Consider the following 15,849-nt stretch of genomic DNA (forward strand, 5'->3'; position numbering starts at 1 on the left):
CAAGTGTCTAAAGGGGCAGGGGCACCGCGTCCACCTTCCAGGTGGGTAGTGACCAACCGAGGGGCTCTGGCCCAGGAGAGGCCACAGGAGCACCTGCAAAGGCCCAGGGAGCCGTGGGCTCTGGCCTCCTTAAGGACCGATTAGGGAGCTGGGTCCTGCTACCTGGGGGCCCACCCAGGATGCAGCCTGGCACCTGCATCACCCAATGACCTTGGGGACACAACCTCCCCGAGTGGAGCAGAGCAGCAGGCCCAGGGGCACACCCAGGGCGTTGTCAGAGAAGGGGTGCAGCCTCGGTCCTGACGGCGTCTGCCCAGAACTTCATCACCGAGGACCAAAGCCGACCTGGAACTGCATCCCCCACCCCTGGAGGCTGGCCAGGCTAGGCCGAGTCCCCAGGGCCAGCTCAGAGCTGAGGAGGGCGGGTGGATAGGGGCGGGGCCAGGGACTGGCCCCAGGTGGCAGCAGTGGGCGGGCACCTGCTGGGCTCTGCCTGCCCGTGTGCCAGGCTCACTCGCCCATCACTCAGTCTTCAGTCACTTTGTCATCACTCAGCCCTCGCATCACTTCTCCCTCGCCGTCACCACCCAAGGTGAGTCTGACGAACTGGTCCCTGAGGCTGAGCAGGGAACGGAAGCCCAGGGCTCTGGGACTTGGCCGTGTCCCAGTGGGCTGACCTGGACAGACCTAGGCAGAGACGAGATGGCCCTGCCTGCCTGTCTTCCAGTGGAGGATGGCTGCCCTGAGTGTCCCAATGGACCAGGCCTGGTGGGGGAGACCCCTGTCTGCAGGGGGTGGGGCAGAGCAGCCTACAGGCAGGGGAGCCAGTTCCCTCCGTGCACCAGGCTCGCTGCCCCGCAGTGCCCACCAAGCACTGTGCTGGAGGCGGGGCGGGCTGTGGGGTGGGCAGTGTTTGGGACTGAGGCCGGGCTCAGTAGCGGCTTCTCACAGGGAGGGCCAGTTGGAGCGGGCTGTGGACAGGGCCACTGCAGTTCCACAGTGGGGATGCCCCCATTTCTGTCTGTGTGAGAGCCTGCTGTGGGGGGTAGGGGTGCTGGAATTTGGGGTCTCTGGGAGAGGAGCCTGCAAACCCCCTCAGATACCCTGATTGTCTCTCAGATACCCTGCTCCCCTGGGCTCTCATTCTCACTCCTGACTGACCACCCCAGAACCCCCTCCCAGTCTGTGCACTCCCCAACCACAATGACCAGAACCCATCCCCTCCCACTGACACACACACACACACACACACACACACACACACACACACACACAGTCTCCAGGGAGATAGCCTGAGGCCACAGGGTCATACTTCTGTCAGCCTGCGGACCACTTGCCCACCTGCCCCAAGTTAAGAAAGCCAGTCCCTTGTCTCCTAGCCTCAGTGAGGGCGGGAGTGGAAGGAGTAGGGGCAACAAGGGACTCCCTGGGCCCCTGGAGTGAACTGGGTGGGGGACTTACAGAGCAACCTGCCCTCATGTGTCCCCAACTGCCGGATCTCCTGAGAGGCTGCCAGTTGGTTCACAAGCAGAAACTGGGCCACGATGTTTGTGAAGTTCCAGGGGAGACACTGGGCAGCAGGAGGGGGCAGCTGTTCTGAGTCCTGACCTACTGGACAGCCTCTGACCTCCAAGATCCCCGGCACCCCAACCCCCAGCCAGAGATGCAAAATGCAGTCAAATCCTCCAGCCTCAGGATTCATGTGGCCCCGATGGGGGCTTTGTCCATGCAAAGGTTACACCTCTTTGCATACACCTCCACAACCAGCAGTGGGAAGCAGGCCTCACAGGAGGCAGGGTTGGTGTGGGCTCTTGGGAACCTGTCTGGGGTGTGTCAGTCCTGCTATCTCCCAGCAGGGACAGTGCCCCATGTCTCCGACCCAGAGGCCCAGCCGTGGTGAGGCTGATTGGGTGGGGACAGAGCTAAGGGTGGAAAGTTTCTCTGCGGTTAATTAGCCCCTGGGGCAGGGCATCTCCTGGAACCTCATTAGTGGAGCCTCAGATCCAGCCCTGCACCCCAGCACTGCCCTGTGGGTCTGGGGAAGCATGTGGGGCTGGTGGTGCACCTCCCCCGGCAGTGGGTTGTCAGTGTGCAAGGACAGGGTCCCTCCTTTCGTGTAGGGGTCTCATCGGCGGGAGGGACCATCTGGGGGCCGTTGCAGGCTGGAATCTCTATTGCCTCTTCGTGTCCTCCAGCTCCAGGCTGGCGACTTCCGAAGCCCCCGAAGGCATGGAGGAGTGGGACGTGCCCCAGATGAAGAAGGAGGTGGAGAGCCTCAAGTACCAGCTGGCCTTCAAAAGGGAGATGTCATCCAAGAGCATCCCTGAGTGAGTGCCCAGGACCCTGAGCCTCAGCCTCACCCCACCCAGGGCCAGCTATTGATTTGCACCTCATTTCCCTGCCCTGTGCTCATTTACTTAAGCTCAGACCCTCACATGTAACACTGGGCAGCACGTGAGGGACAAGGTGCCCACTGCTCACCCCATTCTCCCCACCCACAGGCTACTCAAGTGGATCGAGGATGGGATCCCCAAAGACCCCTTCCTGAACCCTGACCTCATGAAGAACAACCCGTGGGTGGAGAAAGGCAAGTGTGCCATCCTGTGACCCCACAGCCCCGGGCTCATGCCTTTGAGAGGACAGCTCTGTGAAGGTGTGAGTTGTATAGCCTTCCCCTCCCCCTCCTTCTCCTAATCTAAGGGGCCCCAGGAGACTCGCAGCCAGGGAACAACGGCCAGGGGTTGACCCCTGAACCTGTCCCCAAGGCCCCCTTTTCCCGGACTTTGCAGTGAGCTGGCAGCAGCTGGGCCTTGGCTCACTTCTGTCACTTAGTTCTGTGAGCCAAGCAGTCCTGCCTGGGCTCCCTCCCTTCTGCTGCTGCGCGAGTCCTAAGCCATTCCTTGTCACTGTCCCCAGCTTTAATAAATGTACTCTCAAAATGGAAATAAAAAATAACAGGAAGCACCACCATGGTGTCCAGTGTGGACCTGGGGCCATCCAGCATGACCTTGGGGTGCTGGTGTAGGCCTGGGTGTCAGTCATGAACACGGGTATCCGGTGTGGATTCTGGGGCATCCGGTGTAAAACAGAGCATCCAGCAGGGTCCTGGGCACCGCGGAGGAGTGGGGCGAGCCTCTGGCATAACCAGGTGTCCTGTGACTGGCTACAGCAGGTCCCAGATGTGCAGGTTGCGTCCAGCAGGGATCTGGGCACCGCGGAGGAGTGGGGCGAGCCTCTGGCATGGCCTGGGGTCTGTGACCAGCTACAGCAGGTGGCATGGCCTGGGGTCTGTGACCGGCTACAGCAGGTCCCGGATGTGCAGGCTGCGTCGCACAGCGTTGGAGACGCCCTCCTTGAAGCGGAACCAGACGTCGCTCCTGCCCACCGCCGTGCCCATGCGCTGCTCAACCGCGTCAGTCTCAGGGGCCGTGTCCTCTGTGGGGACCACAGGGTTGATCCTCTGCCCAACCCCAGCCCCTCCCTCCACAGCTCCCACACCCACGCACACCTGCGCTCGGGGCTGCTGCTCTCCTGATGACCACGCGGCCGAAGAAATCCCTCTCGGTCTGCAGAGGGTGGTGGTCAGACTCATGGGGACAGACACATCCAGGACACCCCCTGCCATGAGGGAAGCTCTCCCCAGGAGGATGGGTCATGGCACCTCTGAACCACGGCCCACAGCTGAGGAGTAGGCACCTCTCCCAGCCCGCTCCCCTCATCCTGCACTGACCTACTCAGCAAGTGTCCCCTCTGCCCCTTACCATCCATCGGGGCCAGGGCAGGAGGTGCCAACAGAACCCAGCCTCCTGCCCAAGTGGGAAACAGCCCAGGTGAAGCCCTACCCTGCTGAGCAGCAGGGAACTGGATGTTTAGGGGGGTCCCTCAGAGCTTAGAACCAGCCTGTACCAGGTAACACAGCTGACCCCCGTGCCCCCTTTCAGCCCCCAAACCTGGTCCTCCAGGGCTGCTCTCTTCAGGATGCTCTCCAGCCGCTGCTCGTGACTGCGTGGGGTGGGTGGCTGTGCCCCTTTCCCCCCAGTAGTCCCCTGCGGGCCCTTGGCCTTGGAGGGACTGCCATCCACCTGCAGGACGTGGATGCGATGAGAGCGGACTGGGCAGGGCCGTTCCAAGGGCAGTATCCATCCTGAGGCCCTGCTCTGCCCCAAGCCAGAGGTGGGCTCACCTGGGAGCTGTCCCCATCCCGGGCCAAGGCCTCTGCCCGCCGCATCTTCTCCACTTCGATCTCACGGGCAATAAGCTGCTTGGCCTGGTAGGTGAGGGGCTTTCGGGCAGGCAGCTCAGGGAAGCGGCAGACCTCCTCCAGGTTCCTGCTTGGGGCAGGGGGCGGGGGGAGGGTGCAAGACAGCCAGGCACCTGCTCAGTGGTGACAGCAGCAGGGGCACCCCCCCGACCACAATGACTCCAGATGCCAGAACGAGAAAGCTGCAGGACAGGGGCCTCCCTAGGGCTACAAAGGGAGGGAACGAGACATGGCAGGGCTGGGGCTCAGGGTGGGGTCTGTGCTCAGAAACCGCCATTACTGCCTCCTTGCCATCAGCACAGAGAAACACCTGCCTCCCGGACACTGAGGCCCTGACTGGGCAGCAGGACCCTAGGACCGCGCTCCATCCCCACAGCCATCGCAGGACAGGGGACAGCCCTAGGGAGCTGAGGACCCGCTGGTGGGGTTCGGGGACCACTGGGACAGAGGGTCTGCAGTAAAAGCCTCAGGTCCTGGGCTATCTCTGCCCAACCTGGGGCCCACTTCACAGTCACTGTGGGCAGGAGCTGAGCTAGAACCGACACTCCCGCCAACCTCTGACAAATGGGGAAACTGAGGCTCACACGCCTCACCAAGGCCATGCTTTTCCACTCCCGGCCCAGCCCCCCACTACCCTCATTCCAGGTGCTGCAGACTCACGGCTCCAGCCTGTAGACATACTGCCCGTCGGGCGTGCGCTCCTGGCGGTAGGTCAGGCTGTAGGCAAGCATGGTGCCCACAAGGCTGCTCAGCTGCAGCTTCTCACGGGCGCTGTACAGCTGCGTGCTCACCTGCGGGCAGGCAGGCAACGGGTAGGAACACGGAGCACAGCCAGGAACCCAGTCCAGCCGGAAGCCGCACCCTCCTTCTGGGGGAGGCACTCACAGGGCGGAGCTTCGGCACGAGGATGTCCAGCAGCAGGCAGAGGGTGTCCAGGACGAGGGCCGAGGGCGCTGTTTGGTTGCGAGTGGCCGGAGCAATACCTGATACCAGTGTCTGGATCAGGTTCTGCACCTGATTTGTCCGGTTCTGGGCCTGGGGTGGAGGGTAAACCAGAATCAGGTCAGCCAGGACCCCCTAGGATCCCAGGCCCGGCTGAGACAGGGGCAAAGGGTAAGAGGCAAAGGGTAAGGGGCAAGGGGCAAGGGGCAGGGTGCAGGGCACACCTCCTGCTGGCTATTCGGGAAGGCGATCCTAGGCACATGGCTGGAGGCGAACAGCAAGTGGAAGGCCACAAGCAGGAAGGGCTGGTAGCGCAGCAACTGGAAGCTCTGGCTGTGGTAGGCGGCCTGGCCCAGCGTGTCCTCAAAGGCTAGCCAGTCAAGGGCTGTACACACGGAGCCCAGGCTGGAGTCCCGCAGCCGCAGCCGCAGGAAGTTGTCAAACAGGCCCTGTGAGTAGCGGGTTTGAGTCCCTCCAGCATCATGCCCGCCCCCCTCCCCCACAGCACAAGGGACCCTTCATTGCCAAGTCAGGGGACTCAGGATAGCACCGAGCACCAGTGAGTGGCCACATGGCCCTGACAGGGTGCCAGGAAGGCCCATCTGCTGTCCCCACTCTGGTCTGACCAAGATCCTGGGATGTGCAGGAAAGAACCCCCCTCCACCCCTCCCTGGAGGGAGTCTGCCCACCAGAATGGGCAGAGCCCACACCCTCCTCCTATGCAGACGTCCCATCCCCTCTGCACTTGCTCTGCCCTCTGCAGCCAGGGGCTTCTGGATTTGCGTGGATCCCTAACCATGAACCCAAAGAGGCTTAGTTAGGGAGGAGGCTTAGGCCGGGCTTTCAAGGTTGGGGGTGCATCTCTGCCACCTGCTCAGGCCAAAATCCCTACCTGCTCTCTAATCGCACCCCATTCCCACAGCTCATGTCCAGAACCAAGCCCCCCTCCAGCCTGGACAGGCTCCCAGCTGCTGCCATACTGCACAGTGGTTCCCACCTGATAGCCGGTGACCCCATCAATCAAAACGACCCCCTTCCCGACACCCAGCCCACTGCCATGCTGGCAGCCACCCCCCTCCCAGCACCAGCCAGCCTCTCCTCCGGCCCTCGGTGCTGCTCAGATCCCGAGGCTTCTCTGATGCCCTGTCTGCCCCACCTCCTTCCCATCCCACCTGCTGCTTCTAGAGCTTGGCGCTATCCGAACTGTCTCCTGTTCGTTGTCAGGGGACCAGGGAACACCCCACCCCGGCGCCCTGGAAAAAAGGTTCAGGTAGAGTGTAGTTACCTGGACTACCTTCTCGTGCTCGCCCGAGGAGGCAGCCACATGCAGGATGTGGTAGAAGCGCTGTGCGGCCATGGTCAGGGGCGCCTCGGCGGCCTGGGGCCCCAGCCCCACGGGCCCATCACCCAGCAGGAGCGTGCGGGCAGGCAGGGTTGGGTCCTGGCCCACACGTCGCCTGCGGAGGGTTGCTGAAGCTGGATGGAGCCCCCACCCACTTTATTCCCGGTGGCAGCACCCTCCTGCCTCGAGGCCGCCCCAAGGAGGCGGCGCTGAGGGAGGCTGAGGCACAGCCTTGAAAGCAGGGCCCAAGCAGCCTTGGTTTCTGTTGGCAAAGGGAGGGGCCGGCTGCACACACAGGGTTTCTGTCCGGGGCTGGGGCACCACGGATGTCCAGGCTGAGCCTGGCCCGCCCTCTTTCTGCCACCCACCTACCTCTGGGCCCGGGGCAGCTGAAAGACCTCCTGCCACACGGAGAAGAGCCCCCTGCGCTGGTCCTTGAGGCCGACTCGTGTGGTCTGCACAGCCTGGACACTCAGCTCCCGCTGGCCTCGCCCGTGCAGGAACTGGACACAGGGTGCAGGGGTTGAGAGGTGGCTGCCCCCTGTGCCACCCCCCACAGCCAGCTTCCTCCCCGCCCACCTGCAGGGTGTTGATGCAGGCTCGGATGTCATTGTCTGTCTTCTCACAGAGGGCTGCCAGGGCGCCCGGGTCAGCCTGCAGGCCCTGCCGCAGGGAGATCTGCAGGAGGCAAGAGCATGGGTACCACCCCCTCAGAGCTCCACCCTGTAGGCACCTCCTCCCTAGAAACAAGTGAGTAGCTGCTCTCATCCTACAGGAGACAAAAACTATAGGTACTGGAGACAAGTCGGTCCCCGCTAGGGACCACCCACCACCAGAGAGCAAAGTGATCCAGTCACCCTCACCCCGGACCTGGGATGGGGAGAAGGGAGTGGCAACAGCAGAGGGGGTAGGGCCCTGGATGGCAGGGGGGAGGGGTGTAGAGAGATGAGGAGGGGAAGGTGAGACCGTGACAGGAGTCCCCCCACCCTGTCGTCAGCCAGGCAGCCCCAGCCTCCTCCTCCTCCACCTCCTCCTCCACCTCCTCCTCCACCTCCTCCTCCACCTCCACCTCCACCTCCACCTCCTCCTCCTCCTCCTCCACACCCCCCTGACCTCCTGCAGCCGCTGGACGAGTCTGGAGGGTAGCGTGGGTGGAAAGTGGAGCAGGAAAGCCTGCTGCTTCAGCTGCCGCAGGGAGGGCGCGAACCTGCAGGTGGGCACAGGGTGTGGGGGGAACCCTCATCCAAATCCCAGCCTCACACCCACTGGGTGGCCAGGTGGGGCTAGCATGTGCCATCTCAGGGGCCCGGGGCCCTCAGCCCTCCTGTGGACCCCGCCCGGTGGAGCACCCTCAGGCCCTCACCTTCAAAACCCTGCCCCACCCTACTCACTGGTCGTTACAGATGCAGATGACTGGCCTCATCAGGAGACCCCCCTCTGCCCGCGGCCGCCGCCCCTCACCCGCCAACACGGCCCGGCCCCCCGGCTCTGCCTCCTTCGGGCCCTTGCGGTCAATGATGCTGAGGAGCACGTTGATGGCAGCCTGGGGGGACATGCAGGGGGTGGGGTGAGCGACAGCCCAGACTGCCCGCCCGCCCACCCACTGGCCAGGCACCCAGGAGGCCCACCGTGGGGGCCCCATCAATCTCATCGATGACCAGGCAGTTGGGCTTCCCGCCAATGCCCAGCACCGACTCCATCTGCGTGGCCGCCTCGATGTGCGTGCGGAAGGCCTCGGGACTGCGGTCGTCACTGCAACCGTAAAGCAGGGAGGGGCCGTCAGGGCAGCGGTGGCCTCGGCCAGGGCAGCAGCCAGTGTCCCGGCAGGAAGGTCTCCCAGGGCCAAGCTGCTACACTTCCACCTCGAGGCTACCCTGCGACATGACTGCTCCAAATCCCAATGCCCCCAGGACCCAGCGTCCCAGATTCCACCAGACATATCAGGACAGACAGCAGGCCCAGAGGCCAGGCCTTCCCTCCCACTCACCTTGCATTCATTTCCACCACACAGTACCCAGCATGCCTTGTGATCACGTGGGCCAGAGTGGTCTTGCCCAGCCCAGGGGGTCCGCATAGCAACGCTACCTGCAACCAAGACATAAGACAGGCTGCAACCTGCACCATGTTGGGGAGCATCTGGCCCAACCACCAAGGCTGCTAATCCTGTGCCATGAGGCTTGGTGCCAGGAAAGGTCCATAACACCCCACACCCACCTGGCCATCCAGTGAGAACCCCAGCATGCCCATGCTCAGAACGAGCACTTCGGAACGAGAGATAACCCTGAATAAAGACAGTGATGGGGAGACCTGACAGCACCACGGCCGATACTGACATGACTGACCCCTCAAAACCACTCACTGTCTGCCACAATATCCTTCGGGAGGTACTGGGCCCTTTAAGGGACACCGACCTTACCTAAGTCATTAGCTCATCCAACTCCCATTCCCATCACTGACCCCCAAACCAACACGGCATCATGCCCTCACCATGCTGAGGAGCACACTGCGCATGCCTTGTGGTCCCCAGGGGAACAAGGCACAGCCAGTGAGTGTAACCTGGGCTCAGAGACACATGCAGGGCACAGAGGGGGGCTCACCTTCTGCCGGGGCCGCCGGCTCAGGTCCAGCTCGGCCTCCAGCATCTCCTCCAGCACCTGCTCGTGGCTCTTCCACTTGCCGGAAGCGGGGGCCTCCTTGCCAGCCCGGGCCGGCTCCACACCCGGCCTGGGCTTCCGGGCCGGCCTCTCGCGGCCGAACACCACCAGGTCCCACAGCTTCAGCCACTTGAGGAGGCAGCGGTTGGTGAACTGTGGGGAGGGAGGTATTGCCTGGGAGGACCACCAGTGACTCCCAGTCCTCCCCTCGTGCTGTCTGAGGACACACAGGGATGCTGAGGCTGAGGAACAGGTGACCCCCACTCATCCTACTGGTGAGCGGCAGACTGAGGCTCAGACAGGGGCCTCCATTCCCATGCCCTGGCCCTGACCCCCCAGGAGCCCCAGGGGCACCCCACCCAGGGGCATCAGTTGCTGAGAAGAAAGGACACAAAGGCTACAGACACGGGGTGCTCTGGATCCTCAGCCCACATCAGAGGTGACCAGCAGCATGCTGGTTCGATATTGCCTCAGTTTCCCCATCTACAACTCAGCAAGGCACACCAGAGCCCTGCTTTCCCTTCCAACAGGGCTGTGGGCTGGTGACACGTTACTTGCTGGGCCCTGAATCCCCCCTCCTCCTGGCAACAAAAGAGCCAGGCACACTGAGCAGGTGCGAGGCCTCACGTCGTCACTGAGCAGCTCCGTGTAGTGCCGGGGCGCAAACTCGTCCACCCAGAGGCTGTGCTGCGCGTCTTCCTGGCGGTCGGCCGGCACCTCCTCCGGGGCCTCCCCCTCCGTCTCCTCCGTCCTGAGGCTGAAGAGCATTGTGCCTGAGCCGCCGGCCTTCACCCCAGCAGGGATTGCTCCCCGCCCGGAATGCAGGCTGGGGGTCAGCAGTTCAAGAAGGTTCCAGGAGCAAAAGGGCCACCACAGCACCTGTGCAGTGTGTCTGAGAGCCGCTGGGCCTCTTCGAGCAATCGCTGCCGCCGCTGTGCACAACAGGGGATGGGATCAGGACGGCTCCGACAGCCAGCCGCCCGCCCCAGAGCTGCCCCTCTCCTCCCAGCAACCCCAGCAGACCCCACCTCACTGTCAACCTGCTCCTTCAGAGAAGCGAAAGGCACGCCCAGCAGGTCCAGGCGGCCCCGGCCACGCCAGTGGGTGTCCAAGGAAGGGCTCTGTGGGGGAGAGAGAGCAGCAGTCACCTCCAGACACCGGTTACCCACGACCCCCTCCCAACAGTGCTCAGAGGCCTGGGTGCATCCCCAGGCACCAGCAGGCCTAGGGATGGAGGAGCCCCTCTCTAAGGACTGGAAGAGGAAAAGCCACTAGGAAGGGGGCAGCTCCAGGAGGGAGCAGAAAAGCAGAGGGGGAAGAAGGGAAAGAGAAGAGCCCTGCTATGGATATGATTTCCTGGGCTGTGCCAAGCCTGCCAACCCCTCAGGGAGGCTGTGACCAGCCTAGACCCCCCCGCCCCCATGGCCACCAGCACCCACCTGCACCCCAGTGCCCACGGGGTCAGCCCGCAGCACCAGAAAGGCCCGGTCTCCGCCCGTGGAGGTCACGTTGACGTAGTCCTCCAGGACAGGGGGTCGCCTCAGGACCGGGTTGCGAGGGGCCGGGGAGGCCAGTTTGAGCCCCAGGTCAGCACCAGGGTCCGCGGTCCTGAGAAAGGACCAGGCTGTCTTGCACTTTGCTTCCTGTCACCCTGAGGCAAGGAGCCCGGGTTCACCCTCTGCTGCCCACCCTCCCGCAGGCCCACAGCCCCAGGCCTTGGGACCTGGTCTGAAAAAACGAGCCCCTTCGATTCCAAGACTCTACGACAGGCAAGCAAGCCACACACCCCTCGCCCCACAGCTCAGCGGGGACCTCCGGACTGGGTGGGGGGGTGATGTCGCGAGGAGGGGAGTCAGGAAGCGGCGGCTCTTCCATCTCATCCTGCCCGAAGTTCAGCCTCTTGACCGCCTCCAGCCTGGGCCGCTTGACCCTCGGAGCTGGGGAAACAAACACACACTCTGGGAAGAAGCAAGGTGCTTCCCCCGCCCTGCCTGCCACCCCTGCGGTTTCCACGATGGACGTACTGAGGAGGAGTCCGTCCCTCTCGGCGTCGGCGGCCAGCTGCCTCCTCCTGGCACCCCTGCGGCTCCCTGAGCGTCCATCGGGAGAACAGGGCGCCGCAGCGTCCCCTCCAGCAATGGCCTCCTCAAACGACGGCCGGACCCTGTCCCTGCAGGGTGACAGAGCCTCTCTCCCTGCTGGGAGGGAAGATGCACAGCAACCGCCTCAGGGCAGCCGTCCCTCCCCGCCGCGCCCCCATCCCCGAGCAGCCCTCCCCAACTCCCGGGGCAGGCCGGGCCCGCCCAGCTGCCAGTGACAAGGCCGCGCCCGGGCCCGCGCCCACCTTCCAGCTCCGCCAGCACCTCCAGCTCGTCCGCAAACTGGCTGTGGAAGTCGTCCTCGATGCCGTGCAGCTCCCGCTCATAGTCCTCCATGGCCACGCGGCCCCGCCGAGCCCGCCGGAGCCGCCGTGGGTTCCAAAGCTCCCGCGCCCCAGCTGCGCGCCGCTCCCGCCCCCCGCGTCCTGGCGCCGCCAATGGACAGCCGGCGTGCCCGGCGGCGCTCAGCCATTGGTCGGCAGGCGGAGCCGGGCGTGGGCGGGGCTGCGCGCGCAGGCAGGGCGGAGCCGAGTCCAGGCTTGGCGGCCGAAAGGCATATTCCAAGAGCTCGCTATTGGTCGACACGGCTGCCCGTCTGGGGGCGTGGGCGGGGAGTGGCCGGGGCGTGGGCGGGGCTCTGCGGGCAGGCCGGACCTGGAAAGAAGTGGTTCCTTGGCCCGAACGAAAAGTCCCAGGGTGGTGGGTCGCGAGGTGCGGGGACACGGGAGCTGGATCGGGGAGGATCAGCGACATCGGGGATTCGGACGGTGCGGCCCGACTGCAGGTCGGTTCCAGAGTGAGCGGGGGCGGGCTCACAGCCGGGATCCACCCAGAACCCCTGGGCCATCGTACGTAGGAGGTAGGGGTTTCGCGGAGGGGAGGTAGGGAATGGGTGTCTGCTTGGAGGGTGGTGGGTGAGAGTGAATTCCACCCCTGCACCCAGCGCCCCCCCCACCCTTGCACCCGGCTGACGTGTGCCGCCCCCGAATGCGAGGGCCGTAGCAGCCCCTCTCCTAGACCCCCTCCCTTGTCAGGAAAAGGTTCCGGATGTGTTGGCGGCAAGGGTCGTGGGCGTGGGCTGGAAAGACTGTTCTCCCAAGGCCTGGGTCTGGCCGGGACTGTGGGACTGCCCCACGTCCAAGCATCACTGGCTCCCCTCACCTTGACCACACTTCCATCCCAGTTGCCACTCTCCTACGTGGCTCAGGGGTGAGAGTAGTCAGGAGCCCAGTGGATGCAGGCACAGAGTAGGTGCATGTGTTTGCCCGATATTCAGCGTTTGTGGCTTCAGACCCAGAGCTCCGGAGAGCGGGGGGTTGTCTATGAGCCACATGCTTGCCCTGCAGGCCCCACCATGGAGCCAGGCAGTGTGGAGAACCTGTGCATCGTGTACCAGAGCCGGGACTTTCTGGTGGTGAACAAGCACTGGGACGTGCGCATCGATAGCAAGACGTGGAGGGAGACCCTGACCCTCCAAAAGCAGCTGCGGCACCGCTTCCCGGAGCTGGCCGACCCCGACACCTGCTACGGGTTCAGGTACCCGGGGGCGCAGCCAGGGAGCCCGAGGCAGCCTCCACTGGAGGGAAGGGGCCGCCCCCCTCCCAGCCTCTTCTGTCCCTTTGCTCTGAGCCAGGTTCTGCCACCAGCTGGACTTCTCCACCAGCGGAGCCCTCTGCGTGGCCCTGAACAAAGCAGCTGCAGGCAGCGCTTACAGGTGCTTCAAGGAGCGGCGGGTCACCAAGGCTTACCTGGCTCTGGTAAGGCCTGGCCAGGCCTGGGGCATGCGGACGCCGGTGCTCAGCCCACGTGGGCAGGCCCTGAGTTTCAGGTGGGCTCCCCTGACCCGCAGGTCCGGGGGCACGTCCAGGAGAGCCGGATAACCATCAGCCATGCCATCGGCAGGAACAGCACGGAGGGTCGGACCCACACCATGTGCATCGAGGGCACCCAGGGTACAGTGGGCAAGGAGGCAGGGGCCGTGGGACCTGTTTCCTCTAAGGTAGGGGTGTCGAACTCAATCAGAGAAGGGGCCAAAATCTAAAATCCAGCCTAAATCGCGGGCCGAATGGTTTACTGAACAGTCATAAACTGACAATGTCATAAACTGACAGCGGAGTGCAGTGATGACAGCGTGGTGCGGGCCACATTGCAAGGCCTGGCGGGCTGGATTTGGCCCGCGGGCCTTGTGTTTGACACATGTGCTCTAAGGGGATGTTGTGCTGAGGTGAACGGAGGCCCGGGGCTGACCCAGTCCACCCTCACAGCCTCTTTTCCTCCCCCCTCGCCCCCCAGGCTGTGAGAACCCGAAACCAAGCCTCACGGAGCTGGTGGTTCTAGAACATGGGCTCTATGCAGGCGACCCCGTCTCCAAAGTGCTGCTGCAGCCCCTCACAGGTACATTCAGGGGCGGGGCCAGGAAGCCCCTCAGGCTCCTCACGCCCCGCCCCTGCCCCCCAAACAGTGACCTGCCCCCTGGGATGGTGTGGGCCTGGTGTCAGCATCTCCTCAAGCCGTGCACCACAGTGTCCCCTTTAGGTAGGAAAGGAAACTGAGGTACAGAGGCAGAGTAGCCTGTCCGGGGCCACCCCAAACAATGCTGACAAAGCTGATTCTCCCCCACACACTTCACCCCGCAACCGGCGGCTCTTGCTGGTCTGGATGGCAGTGGGAAGGCTGGCCTGAGTTCGCCACGGGACCGAGTGCGACCCCGGCCCTGCCTTTGCCAGAGGTGACCCCAGAAGTGGGCTTCCCTTCTAAGTTCTTGTGCCCTCACCTGTAGCAGAAAGCAGAAAGGCCTATTGCATGTGCCTCTGAGTTGGCAGCTGGGGACAGTGGCATGAACGGTGGGTGGTGATCGTGGAATGGCACCCCGCCTCACGGGCCCTTCCTCCCCACACAGGCCGGACGCACCAGCTGCGTGTGCACTGCAGCGCCCTCAGCCACCCCATCGTGGGGGACCTGACCTACGGGCAGGCCTCGGGCCAGGAGGACCAGCCGTTCCGCATGATGCTGCACGCCTTCTACCTGCGGATTCCCACGGAGACGGAGTGTGTGGAGGCCTGCACGCCAGACCCGTTCGTGCCCACCCTTGACGCCTGCTGGAGCCCTCACACCGTGGTACAGCCACTGAACCAGCTCATCCAAGTGCTGCGGGCTGCCCGTGACCCTGAACCCGCAGAAGGGGGCCACTCCACGCACCTGCCCAGGCCAGGCCGGCCCCCACCGCCCCATCCCCCTGAGACGGAGGCTCAGCGGGCCTCGTATCTTCAGTGGCTGTCAGAGTGGACTCTGGAGCCAGACAACTGAGAGTGTGGGCCTGATGTGTGGGTGAAGACTGGGACCGCCAGGTGGATGGGGACTGCGGGTCAGAACCCTAAGCTTACCCAGAGGCGAGGTGTCCCAGCCACAGAGCACTGAAACCCCACCCCAACTGTAGCAGCCAAACCTGCAGAGGGACCCACGTCCAGCAGGGGGAGCCAGGCAGCCATAATTAAGGAGGATGAACTCAGGGTGGTAGGACAGACCCCCCCTCCCCCAAAGGGAACCAAGACCTGCCAGTCCTCCCCAAGCACCTTTCTGCCTCCATAGCTTTGCCCCCGGGGCCTGTTTTGTAGACATGCCCAGGGGTTGCCCGGGCCAGCCCTTGCTGGGCCCCTCGTCCACCCCAGAGCACCTTGCTCCTTACTCTGTTCAGACCCTCTTGCCATCACCCCAGCTTGGCTGAGCCCCCTCCACCTGCAAACCCTGACTGGTCCCCCGCCTGGCCGGTCCTGCTTTGTGCCTTGGCTTCTGCCGAACTCTGCCCGTGGGTCTCCCACCTCCACCCACATCCTAGCCATCCCACGTGGGGAGGGTTGGGGCCATCCCTTCTGGCCTGATGTAAGTGCTCGGGGGGGGGGGGGGGGGGGCCCTCCCACACAGCCCTGGTTATCAGACCTTAGCCTAGGAGCAAGGGCAGCCCAGCTCCCGCCTCCTCTGTCCCCTACAACACGCCCCATCATTCCAGCCGCAACAGGCCTCCGGGACTTAGAATAAAGGCTCAGTGACTAACCCTGTGCACAGCCATGAGTAATTCTGATGTGGGGGTTCCAGAGGAGCCCAGACTCCTGCACCAGGTAGACCTCTGTCCCAAGCCCTCCTGCCGGTCCCCAACCAGGACCTGCCCTCCTGCCGGACCCCAACCAGGACCTCGAGGTGCTGGCTGCTGACCTGCACCCCTCTGCGGCGGGCACACTCCTGCCCTGGTTGGGGGAAAGCTGGAGGATCCCTGGCCCTCCCGACTGAACACGTGGGAGAATCCAACTAGTCTCACCAGGGCCTCTCATAGAGCCACTACCCGTGGCCACCTTCACACCGCCTTAGGGCCTTCCACGTGTCAATGCCATAGGAGGGCTGTTGCCTGGGCCACCAGCCAATCGGGTCACATGCCACATCCGTGCACCCAGCTGGGCCAGACCCCTCCTCTCACCAGTTGACACAGGTCCTGTCATGGGCTGGACCTACCTGTGACCACATCAGGGTCTTGGCTGGGATGGAGCCAGAAGCAGCCAC

General features: G+C 64.0%; 3 protein-coding genes across 9 annotated transcripts; 2 read left to right on the plus strand and 1 right to left on the minus strand.

The window, feature by feature from the left end:
• Window positions 1–466: 466 nt before the first annotated feature.
• GNG13 (G protein subunit gamma 13) lies at window positions 467–2,967 on the plus strand. Its single transcript, XM_084880652.1, has 3 exons — window positions 467–592; window positions 2,196–2,327; window positions 2,502–2,967. Exons 2-3 carry the CDS (start codon window positions 2,230–2,232, stop codon window positions 2,605–2,607), a joined length of 204 nt encoding a protein of 67 aa, XP_084736778.1. The 5' UTR covers window positions 467–592; window positions 2,196–2,229; the 3' UTR covers window positions 2,608–2,967.
• CHTF18 (chromosome transmission fidelity factor 18) lies at window positions 2,897–11,725 on the minus strand. 2 transcript variants are annotated; one of them, XM_084880645.1, is made up of 22 exons: window positions 11,544–11,725; window positions 11,224–11,394; window positions 10,986–11,136; window positions 10,639–10,807; window positions 10,228–10,320; window positions 10,079–10,131; window positions 9,827–9,956; window positions 9,143–9,352; window positions 8,533–8,630; window positions 8,174–8,297; window positions 7,937–8,088; window positions 7,659–7,752; window positions 7,125–7,223; window positions 6,918–7,048; window positions 6,489–6,660; window positions 5,428–5,652; window positions 5,147–5,296; window positions 4,922–5,052; window positions 4,184–4,328; window positions 3,951–4,082; window positions 3,509–3,566; window positions 2,897–3,435 (listed from the first exon to the last, which is right to left on the minus strand). In XM_084880645.1, the coding sequence occupies exons 1-22, from the start codon at window positions 11,632–11,634 to the stop codon at window positions 3,299–3,301; spliced, it is 2,916 nt and encodes a 971-aa protein (XP_084736771.1). In that variant the 5' UTR covers window positions 11,635–11,725; the 3' UTR covers window positions 2,897–3,298. The 2 variants fall into 2 exon arrangements, with proteins under 2 accessions (XP_084736771.1, XP_084736770.1); XM_084880644.1 differs by having other exon boundaries at window positions 11,224–11,397.
• A 167-nt stretch (window positions 11,726–11,892) lies between these two features.
• Window positions 11,893–15,348, plus strand: RPUSD1 (RNA pseudouridine synthase domain containing 1). Of its 6 annotated transcripts, none has more exons than XM_084880647.1 (6): window positions 11,893–12,157; window positions 12,645–12,834; window positions 12,932–13,055; window positions 13,148–13,250; window positions 13,591–13,692; window positions 14,198–15,348. In XM_084880647.1, exons 2-6 carry the CDS (start codon window positions 12,653–12,655, stop codon window positions 14,602–14,604), a joined length of 918 nt encoding a protein of 305 aa, XP_084736773.1. In that variant the 5' UTR covers window positions 11,893–12,157; window positions 12,645–12,652; the 3' UTR covers window positions 14,605–15,348. The 6 variants fall into 6 exon arrangements, with proteins under 6 accessions (XP_084736773.1, XP_084736772.1, XP_084736774.1 ...); XM_084880646.1 differs by having other exon boundaries at window positions 11,897–12,009; XM_084880648.1 differs by having other exon boundaries at window positions 11,921–12,146.
• Window positions 15,349–15,849: the final 501 nt, after the last annotated feature.

Source organism: Pipistrellus hanaki, assembly GCF_964339955.1.
Source record: "Pipistrellus hanaki genome assembly, chromosome: 4".
NCBI classification, from domain to species: Eukaryota; Metazoa; Chordata; class Mammalia; order Chiroptera; family Vespertilionidae; genus Pipistrellus; species Pipistrellus hanaki.